This window comes from Dipodomys merriami, unplaced genomic scaffold (genome assembly GCF_024711535.1).
Source record: "Dipodomys merriami isolate MVZ:Mamm:240054 unplaced genomic scaffold, mDipMer1.0.p SCAF_50, whole genome shotgun sequence".
Classification (NCBI taxonomy): Eukaryota; Metazoa; Chordata; class Mammalia; order Rodentia; family Heteromyidae; genus Dipodomys; species Dipodomys merriami.
Window position 1 is genome coordinate 9,531,261 of NW_027206069.1, and position 13,318 is coordinate 9,544,578.

General features: G+C 45.9%; 1 protein-coding gene across 1 annotated transcript in view; it reads left to right on the top strand.

The window, feature by feature from the left end:
• Positions 1-12,746, top strand: part of LOC138810509 (fibulin-5) — a 69,787-nt gene extending 57,041 nt beyond the window's left edge. The window contains exons 9-11 of the mRNA XM_069997722.1: positions 1,010-1,136; positions 4,337-4,532; positions 11,814-12,746. Of these exons, the coding sequence (XP_069853823.1) occupies positions 1,010-1,136; positions 4,337-4,532; positions 11,814-11,975 (485 nt within the window). The 3' untranslated portion in view covers positions 11,976-12,746. The remainder of the gene's footprint in view (positions 1-1,009; positions 1,137-4,336; positions 4,533-11,813) is intronic.
• The last annotated feature ends 572 nt before the right edge of the window (positions 12,747-13,318 follow it).

Sequence of the window (13,318 nt, forward strand, 5' to 3'; positions counted from 1 at the left end):
TAAGATTATCCAAAGGGCCAGAGCTGGCTCAAGTGGTTATCTGCAGACAGGGCTGAGGAGTCCTGTGTAGCTTCCGGGAAGTGGCATATGAGTGGGTGCTGGTGGCTCCTAGAGTAGCAGCCCTGGACAAGATATCCGAGCTAATGCCTTCCTCTGTGACATGGGCCACCCACAGTAACAAAATGTGGAGCGGTAGATAGCACTTCTTGGGGGCTGGTTCTTGCCTGACCAGGTGGATCTTCTGCAGCCTCTCTGAGCATTGCTCCAGACTCAACCACAACTTGTGATCAGGCCCTACTTGGAGACCAGAGCTTGGGTTTCTTACCAGGCCTTGTGGGGCCTTACTCAGCTTGCCTTTGTTGGCTTCCTAGCAGCTGAATGCTAACAAGATTTTGTGCACATGAGAAACCTAGCAAGGTTCCGCGGAGGGTCCAGATCCTGGGCTGAGAAAGGGCTTGATGATGACTGTCCAGATTGACAGCCCCACACTCTCCCTGCTTGGGTCTATACAGAAGTAGCTGCTCCGTGATCAGTCTCCTGAAAGCTGCCTTATCCCAAATATTGAGCAAGCATTCTCTGTGGTCCTGTTTGGGCAAAAAGAATATCATGTGAACTACAAGTGGGAGTCATCAATATAATCTTATATTTTTCAAGCGGCCAAATTAAAAAGCAATAAAAATGACACAGGAGAAATTACTTTAAATCCTGTAGTTTACTTCACATAGCCAATCCAAAATCTGATCATTTTGGCACATATTCAACATAAAAATGACGAATGAGATACTGAATATATAGCTATATGTACTAATTGATAGAGATCTGCTGGATTTCTTATAACATATCTCAATTTATAGTACCAACATTTCTATGGCCTAATGAGAGCCACACGGGGCCAATGGCTGCCATATTGAGTAGTGTAACTCAGTAAGGCCAGGTGGCTCGCGCCTCCTGACTCCACTCACAAGGTCCGGAACCGACACTTTTTTTTTCTATCTACCCCACATTTCAGACATCAATGAGTGTGAGCACCGAAACCATACCTGCACCCCGCTACAGACTTGCTACAATTTACAAGGGGGGTTCAAATGCATCGACCCCATCCGCTGTGAGGAACCTTACCTGCTGATTGGTGATAAGTAAGTCATCACTCACCCTTAGGTAGGTGAGGACCTGGTTCAGGAGGCTGACCACGTCTTGTAAAGGAGAATACACCAGCCAAGAATTTAGGAGACCTGACTATGCACTGTGTGTGTGTGTGTAGGTGTGTGTGTGTGTGCACAGAATATGTGTGTCTGTGCACACAAACTCTCTTCTCTGCCACTCTCCCTACTCACACCTAAGCTGCATGATGGTTTTCTAGGAAGCTAACCAAATAGAAAGTCAGGATTCATGAAATTCCTTTTCCCTTTCATGTCTTTCGGCTCTGGGCATCTCAGGTAAAACACACAGAGCCTTCCTTACCTGAGAATGAGTGCACATTCAAGATGTAGTAGGCCTGTGTTAGGACCCATACGCCTGCTTTTCAGACAAGCTCCTAGGGGGGGAAAGCTTTTGATCTCCTGGGACTGTTCTGTGAGTGGCCAGTTGCTGAAGATTTCTCTAGAGAATTCTCAATACTTGAGGATATTTAGTTTGCTCTAATCAGGTTTCTGACTTCATCATGGCCAAAGACTCACAAAATCACCAGAGGATATATACTAGCACAGAGAAGAGAAAATAAAGAGAAGACATCTTCAATAAGGCAAATGTGCTAGGACATTGTTTCCTGAGCTTAGCATCCTACAAGTTCCTTTTCCTTCTCTTTTAGCCCCTTTTGTACCATATCAGTTCCATCTCAGACTATACTTCACACACACACACACACACACACACACACACACACACACACACACACACACACACACACACACACACACACACACACACACACACACACACACACACACACACACACACACACACACACACACACACACACACCTCCTCTCTCCAGTCAGCCACACAGTTACCACCTCTAAGTAACTCCAAGTCTTCAGTAGAGAGCCTGGGATACATCAGCCCCTCCCCCCGCCCCCACCTTCTGGACTGAGGCACTTATAAGAGGTTGGAATCATGGCTTTCTAGTATGGTTCCTATTTTGATCAAAATAGGCAAAAAGACAACAAATCCAGGACAGGTTGATCCTTCAGAACCATCTTCACTTGTTAAGAATTGTGCTTCCAAGCAACCCTTTAGAACAAGACTCTTGGACTTCTGGTTCAAGGGCTCTTTGTAGCAGAGCACAGAGCTCCAGGCTGTTCTCGCCAGCTTCTGTGCCTGGTTCTTCCTGGGTTTGTCTGTGACTGGGAACTGATCCTGTTCAACTGGCAGCTCTGCGCTGGTGTTACCAGCCAAGTCTCATCCCTGGCACTGAAAATACTTGGTTCTTCTCTCCTTTGATTCTTGCCCACTAACTCAGGTGTCCTGGGCTCCCGCCAGTCAGCACAGGATTTGCTCTCACCGGCACCCTTGCCCCATGTGCCCAGCTTCCCTGCCTTTGCACACACACTTCCTGCCAGATGGAAGGCATTCCTTCTGTCTCAGTGGACTCACTCCATCTTTCAAATCTCTGCTCAAATGCCCTCTCTCTCAGCTATTCGTGATCTTCTTCATCTGGGAGCCAGTGATCCCTCCTCCAAATTTCTTTTAGGAAGTACTTATTTTAAAACATTGTGTGACACATGATGTTTTATGTGGATGTCTTGGCACCAGAGATATTTTGACTTGGCTATTTGGATGCAGCCTTAAAAGAAACGATACTTGGCTAATTCTTTGTATGTCTTTCTCATTTGTTAACTCTTAGTGGAGCGCCTGCTCTTTGCAAGGTACCGTGGGCTTTGCCCTTGTGGAGCTCAGTGAAGTGGAAGAATGGGACATTGAGCAAACTGGTGCATAAATGAATTCACAGTCATAGACTGGGACAGGTTCTCTCAACAGAAAGCAGGGAAGTTTACAAGGAAAAGGAAGAGGAGGCTAGACTTGTTCTAGACTTAGGAGTCTAAAGGCCCCACTGAGGAAATGACCTTAGGGCTAAGCTGGAGAGGTGAGTTGATGTTAACTAAACTGAGAGGGGAAGAACAGAGGGAGCAGTTGAAAGCCAAGAGTAACTTTGATGAGCTGGAAAGAAGTTGAGTTACTGTAGTCTGAGAGTATAGGTAGTGAGAAATAGCAAGAGAAGTTGACAGAGGCCAGATCCTGTAGGGTCTTGGAAGCTAAAATGGGTGTTTAATGCTCACTCAAGTTGCAGCAGCTAACTGCAGAGTCTCACACAAGGAAAAGAGCTAGTCTGATTTATGTGTGACAAGGGGTACTCTGTCCTGTTAGGAGGCTACACAGGGGCCAAGGTGAGAGGTGATGGAGGCTTGGATGGCCAGGACAGTGGCGATGGTGACAAGGAGATAGATTTGGAACCTATTTTAACAGTAGAACCAGTAGGTTTTGTGGCTAGATTGGGAGTGGAGAGAGAGTGCTATAAAACCAGCAATATTAACCTGCCGTGTTGGACACAGAGGCACAGGTCCAGAGCTGAACTCATTCTTTATGAATTGCACTTCTTACAAGGATTCTCAATAATGAGGAGTGGAGGGGGAGGGGGGAGGGAGGGGGGAGAGTAAGGGAGGGGCCAGGGATAAATTGGGGTGGCATTAAATGTCAATGATTTTATATGAGGACATGCTGTGGTTAGTGTTTCAAATTAGCTACTTTATATGATAGATAATTTATGTTTCTAATTTGTTCCTCTCAGTAGAAAGTAAGCTATTTGAAGTCACAGTCTTGGTTATTAAATTTCCAAGTGTCTAATGTCATGTCTTGTGCACGGTAAGTTCTGAGCTTTTGTTTATCTAATGAAAAGATTCAATTATATTCTATACAGAATATAATATGGGCTAAGTACAATAGAGAGGGTAAGAAGATCCATGGGACTCATTGATGTAATGTAATTTTCACTTTTAAAATTGTCTTAATGAGCATCTTTGGGTTGGGAAGGGAAGGGACTACGTGTCCATCCGCACATTTTAATGACTGTAAAGCACATTCAAGGATGTGCCAGTGTTCTGAAAACCAGAGATGTAATTTGTATCCTCTAGTTGCCAGAATATCTGATGCTAGAAAAGGCTGTTTCTAGGAAGCAGAACTTATCTACAGGCTGGCGACTTTTGAGAACAGAGCCAGCTCTCCAGTTATAGCATTTGGTGATAGGAAAGGTGTAGCCTCATTGTTTTGAACAAGAGTTGAAACACAACCTGCACCAGGAGAGGATTTGCTGAGCTTTCTCACATGATTTTTCTCCCACCAGCCGCTGTATGTGCCCCGCTGAGAATACTGGCTGTAGAGACCAGCCCTTCACCATCTTGTTCCGGGACATGGATGTGGTGTCAGGACGCTCTGTTCCTGCTGACATCTTCCAGATGCAAGCCACAACCCGCTACCCTGGAGCCTACTATATTTTCCAGATCAAATCTGGGAATGAGGGTCGCGAATTCTATATGCGGGTAAGAGAGAGTGGTGAGCAGACGCCACCATCTTTAATGATGAACGGTATTGTCATGGGAACAGGTAAGAGTGCAACTAGGAGGGTCAGGTGTGAAGAGAGAAAAGCTACGAGTCAGGAATGCCAGGTTCTGTTTCTGTCACTTCCTGTGTGGATTTTGGAAAGATGCTTTTCCTCCTTGAGCTCCAGCATCCTCACAACTGGAGTGAGAACTAAGGCCAGGAGGCACTTGTGGTCTTTTTGTTTTTCTTCTAAAAGAGTGCAGGAGACATTCCCTTCTCAATGTATTCATCCACTTATTTGACGAATATTTGTGCAGCACCTACTATGTACTTCCAGAAAGTCAGGATATAGTGGTGAAGAAAATACTCCCAAATACTTGCTTTTGTAGTTCTCACATCCAACAGATTGGAAAGATATAGCTCATGCAAGTAGACTCTCAGCATTATCTGCATAGTAGCCAATATGACTTTCAAAATCGAATTAAATTTTAAAATCTAAATTAATCAAGGTTAAATAAAATGGCAGCTTTGGTTCTCCTATGGCACTAGCCACATTTCAAGTATTCTCTAGCACTTCTGACTACCATATTGGATAGCTCAGATACAGATATTCTTATCATATAAAGTTTGATAGAGCTGCATTGACTTAACTGTACCAGTAGAAAGTCTTAAAGCACATATCATAAAAATATTTTCACTGTTTTTTTTTTACAAATTATATAGATTTAATGCCATATTATTTATATTATTGAGATTTATCTCCTACATTCTTTGGAGGGATCAAGCCTCTTTAGAGACCCTGGCTTAGAGTGATATTACCTTTCAGCCTGAATTTGGACACCTGTCCAAAAAGCAGATTCCAGAGCTCCAGGGAACCTGTTTCAGAAGATGGTCAGAAAGGTCCAGTGAGGGCTGTAACAAGTCACCCCAATGGTGGTGACTTAAGACAACAGAAAGTTATTCTCTTGTAGTTTTATGAATCAAATGTCTGAGATCAGCTTCCCTGCAATGAACTCAAGGTGTTGGCAGTGCTGAGCTCCCTTCAGATGCTCTAGAGGAAAGTCCATTTGTTGCTTACTGCAGCTGCTAGTGATGGCCTGACCCTGGCCATGCCCCCTTGTCTCCATCTCCATGGCCACACTTTCCTCCTCTCCTGTACATACCACATCTCCCTCTGCCACCCTCTCAGAATGACACATGTGATCAGATTTAAGGCTAGTCCAGATCATCTGGGATAGATTCCCTGTGTGTTCAGATTCTTAATCACGTATATAAAACCTCTTTTCCTCATATAATAACCAGACTTGGGAGCTGGCTATGTCTGGGGCCATGATTCCGTCTATTCTGCCAGGATACTGCATTTCTAGCAGAAGATTCATGCGAACCACCAGGTATGGTAGGGAGGCAGGGGGGCTGCCCTCAGGACAGTGACACAACAGCTCCATGTTAGAGCTCTGAGTCCCATTCCCAGCTCCTCACAGATTCTTTCAATCTGCAGAAACAGTGGAAAGAACTGATTAGAAAAGGTCCCAGGGAAGCTGGGTGCCAGTGGCTTACGCCTGTCATCCTAACTACTCAGGAGGCTGAGATCTGAGGATCACAGTTCAAAGCTAGCCCAGGCAGGAAAGTCCATGAGACTCTTATCTCCAATGAACCACCAGAAAACCGAAAATGGGGCTGTTGCTCAAGTGGTAGTGTGCTAGCCTTGAGCTGAGCAGGGACAGTGCCTAGGCCCAGAGTTCAAGCCCCACGACTGACAAAAAAAAAAAAAAAAAAAAAGAAAAAGAAAAAAGAATGAAAGAAAAGAAAAGGTCTCAGGGCCTGGAGCATTCTCACTAGTATAGTTTTGGTAACCAGGTCTTCTTGGTTATATGATCCAAAGAGCTCCAGTAGACCTGGCTCAGTAGATCATGATAGCAGCGTTGAGGGCTTGGGATGAAGTGTGCGTGTGTGTGTGTGGGGGGGGGGGGGCAGTATAGAAGAGTAGAAGAGTTTCTGTAGGATGAAAGAGGCAGAGCTGTATTCTTTTCTCTAAACATATAATTACCACAGCAGAACACCCTTGCTTTGCCTCTGTGGGCTGGCTGTCCTTTGTCATCTGAAGGACAAAGTGTCACAGGACATATTCTGAATATCCATTGTCACTGATACCCCCTGCCTCTGGTCCCTGCTCCAACCCTGAGCAAATCAGGGGATCTGCAGGGCCTTTCATAGGCATGATGACACTCCACATGACACCATCCCCCAAGTAACCCTCTACCCAACAGCCCTTGTGGCTGTTGACTTGAGAGGCACTTGGGGATGGTGGGAAAGGTAACTGACCTTTCCTGAAATGGATAGGTGGGACATCCCCTTTCTGGGAACTTGTTTTGGGTCCAGCCTGTCACACAGCAAGGGAGCCCTGGGAACTCAGAGATCAGAGCTGTACAGAGCTTATACCTCTCTGAAATGGCAAGATGGGCCCAATGCTTTAGCCTTTATTCAGAAGACAGATGTAAGGATACCAAGAGAACAAAGGGATACTGGCTGAAAACACCCAAGGATAAGGGTGACTCCTGGCCTCAATGCCCCTCAAACATTCTAGGATGAGAAAAGAGGCTTGGAAACAGGTATCCATGGCTCAGATCCTCGCTATTCAGATGGCTGACATCTGAGGATTGTGGTTCGAAGCCAGCCCCAGCAAGAAAGTCTGTGAGACTTCTTTTATCTGCAATGAACTATCAAAAGCCAGAAGGAAAGCTGTGGTTCAAGTGGTAGAGTGCCAGCCTTGAGCAAAAAAGCTAAAGGACAGTGTCCAAGCCTTGCGTTTAAACTTCACTACTCCAGGCAGGCACACACACACACACACACACACACACACACACACACACACACACACACACACACACACACACACACACACACACACACACACACACACACACACACACACACACACACACACACACACACACACACACACACACACACACACACGAAAGAAAAAGTAAAGGCTTAGCATAGGGCCCTGAGGCGCGCGCGCGCACACACACACACACACACACACACACACACACACACACACACACACACACACACACACACACACACACGAAAGAAAAAGTAAAGGCTTAGCATAGGGCCCTGAGGCAGAAGGAGGAAAGGGCAGAGGAGCAGGAGAGAGAAACTGGCCCAATTAAGCTGGCCTTCTGAGTGTTCAAGTTGTCCAGAGCCACAAGACCTCACCAGGAGACCAGTCACAGGAGTCTAGCGTGGCTCCTGGGCCAGGCTCACTGGCTTCACTCTGTGTTCTTCAGTCTGCCCCAACCAAGTGACCATGGGTGTCACCTAGCCTTTCTTGGCCTCCGTTTCCTCTTCTGTAAAGAAGGGTTCCAAACAGTATTTACATTAGGATTAGATGAGCTCATCCACTTAGCTTAGCTCCTGGTCCACAGAATGACTTTTTTAGCTGACAAGCGGCATTTGGCTTGGGTAAAAGAGTCAAGAGCTTCCCCTTTCTCTGCCTCTGACTCAAACCTATGCAAACTATGTGACATCTCATCGTTCACCTTTAGTTCCTCCTGAGTGTCCCATTCATCAGAAGTCCTGCTGGCTTAAAGTGGGAACTTCAGCCTCTCAGCCTCATTCAGTGTCAAGTTTCCCCCTGCCTGGTCCAGAGCAAGCAGCTTTCTTCTCCCCCTCCATGCAGGAGCAGCAGTGATTGTGGCTCCTTTGGTTTAGGTGGGGGTACAGGTGGTGGAGAGGGCGTGGCTGGGATGGCCAAGGTTTTACTCAATTGTTACCATTATAGCTGGGCATTGGTGCCCTGCTAGGGGGCAGTCACTTCACAGGATGACCAGGTGGGTGACTAGTAGAATCACCTCAAGCCTTTTAACCCCTTTTCGCCCCCTGTATCCCAGACAGACTTTTGACAGTGTGCTGGTGGGATGTGCTTACACCCAGGCAGGCAGTCCTTATTCAGGGCCTTTACAGCTCTCTTTAGAGTGTGGGGTATATTTTATCTATCCTTATAACTTGGGGCCTCAGAAGAAATTAAGATAATAAGAGAAATATGTCCTAACACCTAGTCACAATAGAAAGTATTCGAGAAAACCTTCGTCATTGTTGTGTAGACACTGGTTGTTGCTATTGCTACCCCTGTTACCACTGTTGTTAAGAAGCTATGAGCCCCTGGGAGCCCTAGAGCATCATGGGGTAGTGGGGAGGGACTCAGTTCCTTCTACCCTGAGATTCACTGATGTTTTACAAGAAACCCTTGGGGAGGAGCATTATCTCATCCACAAGGCAAGTTAACATCCACATGTGCACACGCACTCACCTAGGTACCCATGCACATACATGCGTGCATACATGCATATGTGTGTGCATACATGCATGGAGTCACCTGTACCTTCACACAGGCTCCTTGGGCATCACAAGACCTGGACAGAGTACAGGTGATTAATTTTTAATTTTCGCCAGGTGGCTTGGGGATATAATTCGGGCCAGAAGGAGCATGGTCATGAGGCTCAGCCTGTGCCAAAAATGTATTTACTCCATGACACACGTGAACCAGGTGACAAGGGCCAGGGAAGCTGACTTTTTCCTGCTAGGCTGCTTGCCACATGTTAGGCAGTGCCAACCTACAAGTTGAGCAAGCCTGTGTGCATTTGGGAGCAGGACCAGGAAGACACAGATGTGGCAGGCCATGGAAGCATTTTCCTGTTCTAGTTATTGCTACCAGCGCTCAGCCATTCTCATGTTTTCTTCTATTGTATCAGTCATTGGGCACCACGATCAATGGAGATTTGAGTCAGGCACTTGGAATTCAGAAACCAACAGGATGAAAGCTTCTGCCCAAATATTCATGCTCAAACCGGGAGAGGGAGACACGACAGAGCCACCAGAACATAAATTCACAATGCTCAAGTCAAGCAAGTACTGTGTGGTGACAGGAAATGGAGAGCTACTGAGACCCTATTGTAGAGCGTGGGAGTGGAAGCAACCTTTTTGGAATCAGATATTCTAATACCATGCCCCAGTTTTGTGACCTTTTCCAGGAAACCCAAAGGAATAACTTAAAAGGTTCCACAAACTCCATTCCCACTTTGGACCTTAGGCCTTGTAAATTGTCTTCTAGAGGTCTATCGCATGAATTTATCGTCCTTAGCGTTGGCCTCTGTTCATGCAAATAGTGAAAGCTGGTGAGAGATTTGCATATGTAAATGCTCTGGGCATTTCCTTATATGGCTGAAGTCCTGGCCTAGGGCTTGGAGGTTTTGCAAGAGCTGGCAAGGAAGTCCAAGAGATCCTCTGCACACGGAGGTGACAATGACACGGATGCTGACGGGAACACAGAAAGCCAATACCAAGAGGAGACTGCGAGGCTGTAAAAGCTGCCCAGCAGACAGGGGAGGCCTGAGTACGTGGCTTGCATCCGTTGTGCCAGCCCTGCCCCTGTTCTGCCAGTGGCAGTCTTTGGGGATATTCAGCTCTTTCCCAAGGAAGCAGGAACTTCCTTCATGGAGACAGAATAATTGCCTGGTATGGCTTTACACAAGTCAAGTTCTTTCATTTCACGGAGACTGTTGCTTTCATTTTCTGGACACAACAGCTTCTGGGACGTGATTGTCCAGCCCAACCTGATTCTCTGTCATGATACTTCCTCTGCTGATGTCTTGTTTTTGTCCATCCCATGGACCCAAAGCATCTTTCATTTAGTGCCAGGGAGAAGAGGCAAAAGACTTAGTCTCTTCTGGTAATTCAAAGTGTCAAAGTGACTTAGATGAGACAGACAAACCTAAAAGACTCTTCTCTAGACTAGTCAGGTGACCCTGAGCAATGAGCATTACTGGGCCTCAGTTGGCTTGGTTATGATAGATAATGGGACATACTTTTAGGACAGCTCTTAGACAGTTGGGGTCTTTCACTAGAATCCTGTGCTTTTAGATCAGCATTTTATTTTTTTTTGTGGTCTGGGTGTACAAAAATTACCTTGGGATTCTATCAAGCTCAGTAGGTGGGACATGGGGCCTGGGAATCTGCATTTCTGACACTCCTCCCTGGTGACAGTTGTTGATGGGTCTAGGGACTGCACTTACAATAACAAGAACTTTTGGGGTTCTTATGGGGATTAGAATAATGGAAGTCCATGGAAATAACTGGAATAGTTCCTTGCCTCTTCCTTGGTGGGCACTGAATTGATGCCAGCCTTTTCTCCCTGCTTCCCTTAAAGTTCTAGAAAAAGGTTCCATGGGCTGAGGGGTTGGCTCAAGTGGTAGAGCATCTACCTAGCAAGTACTAAAGCCCTGAGTTTGATCCTCAACACTTCCAAGAAATGAAAAAAAGGGGGAGGAAAAGAGGAAAGGAAAGGAAAAGATAAGAAAAAAGAAGAAGGGGTTGGGGGTTTAGCCCAGAGGAAGGGCGCCCGCCTGGCGTGCGCAAGGCCCTGGGTTTGGTCCTCAGCCCTGGAAAAAAAAGAAAAAAGAAGAAAACTAGTCCATGGAAGGGAAGAGTTCACATGAAATTATTAGCTGCTCAGTGATAGAGTCATGGAAGATGAAACTGGAAGCGACCACAGAATTCTAGACAAGGACTCTTAACAAATGTCACCTCTCGTAGGCATTACTTCAAATTAGAAAGTCTTGGGCTCCAGGTGCTGGTGGCTCTAACCTATAATACTCTGGAAGCCGAGATCTGAGGATGGTGATTCAAAGCCTGGGCAGAAAAGTCCCTGTCAGACTCTTATCTCCAACTAACCACTCAAAAACTAGAAATGGAGCTGTGGCACCTAGTGGCAGAGAGCTAGCCTTGAGCATAGCTTAAGGGACATTACCGAGGCCCTGAGTTCAAGCCACAGAATCAGTAGAGAAACAAAAATCCCGCAGTGCTCTTGATGTTATTGTTTGACAATTACTGATCTGATGTAAAACTTCATTTAGATCTGAGGCCTGCAAAGATGAAGGGATAGTCCTGAGTTGTGTAACAAGTTTGCTCAATGGCCCATTCATTTGTTTCAATTATTCCTTAGGATGGTGAGGGACTGACCTCAAGAACTTTGAGGAGACCAAAATGCTGATGCTGAAGTCTCTTAGTAAAATGTCATAGTATTTGCATAGGTACATATGATCTATGACCTCTCATTTACCTTAAATCACCTGTAGATTTTGTATTTACAACATAAATGCTAAGGACTTAGAACCAGGTGCAGGGTAGGAAGAGTTGGAGGGAAATCATGGCACTACTGATTGCCAAGGGCCATCAGCCTGACTTTCTGCTAATGTCACCCCCTCTGTCTGCAGCAAACAGGCCCCATCAGTGCCACTCTGGTGATGACACGTCCCATCAAAGGTCCCCGGGACATCCAGCTGGATTTGGAGATGATCACTGTCAACACCGTCATCAACTTCAGAGGCAGCTCTGTGATCCGACTGCGAATATACGTGTCGCAGTACCCGTTCTGAGCCTCAGGCCGCAGCCTGGGACACTGCCGCTCACCAGCACCAAGGGACAGGAGAAGAGAGGAAACAAGAGCAAGAATGAGAGCGAGACAGACGTTGCACTTTTCCTGCTGAACTGTTCCAGAGGAGGCAGCCTGGTGTCCTGACCCCTGCCTTTTTTATCCTCTGAAGGACATCCCAGCTCTTATGAAACCGTTATCAAAAAGTATTATTGTTGGCCACCCTGATGTGAGATCATTGGTGATTTTCAAGGCCTTCAGTTTACTCCCAATCTTTTTGAAAGAAACATAGATTAGGTTGGCTGGGGTGTGAATGGTGTTCAAAGACTGTGAACATTGCTCTCACCTCTTCTACTTCTGTCTCTTGTTGCGTTGCTGCTTTGCAAAGGCCCAAGAGATTTCGGGGAATGCTGGGGCTAGCTAGTTTGCTTCTTGCATGTACGGAGAAGGCTATGGAAACAAACCACAACAGGATGTAAGGGTTTTTAAAGAGTCTATTTCAAAACTGTGTCTGGTATGTTCAGCTATAAAAGAGGTTTTCAGTGTTCTTAAATCTGTATAACTGTTTAATCTTTCCTTGTGCATTTTGAGTATTTTTTAAGTGCTAGAATTCTTTAAAAGGCCTCAGGCACATGTTAAGTTCTGTCTTCCAGTCCCAGCTTCCCCTATCTTTTATTTTTTTCTTGAGGACTCCTTAATCATGCTTTCTTTAGAACTTTTACTCAACTGGGTTGGAAGGCAGAGTTCTCCAAAACCGATTAAATATTTGAAGAGATCTTGTGTTTGGTTCATTTTGACACTGTAGATGATTCTGCTCTTAGGGTTGGTTTTAGTTTTATTTAAACTTGTTTATCATTTAGTGGTTTGGGAAGGGCTCCAAAGGGTTAGACTATCCTCCATGATGTTGGAAAGCTGACAGACAGTTGGGTAGGGGTGGGAGGGGGACAGTGAAAGGAGGAGGATAAAGTTAAAGTTAGGGGAAGCTATTGGAAAACCACTGACAATCTCTCTGTTATGAAGACTACTTGGAGGACTATCACAGGGAAGGGAGTGCCACCCCAAGTCAGTGCCCCTAAGCCTACCAGTATGGATTGATAACTGGTAGAGCTTTGAAGGAAAAACCAAGAGTCACTTCCAAGACTGATGTTGATCTTCAGTAGGGCCTGTGCATCAGGATTTTGTTGTTGGTGGTGGTTGTTGTGGGGCTTGAACTCTGGGCCTGGGTGCTGTCCTTGAGCTCTTCAGCTCAAGGTAAGCACTCTACCATTTGTGCCACAGCACAACTTCCCATATTCTGGAGATAAAAGTCTCACGGACTTTCCTGACCAGTCTGACTCTGAACCAAGA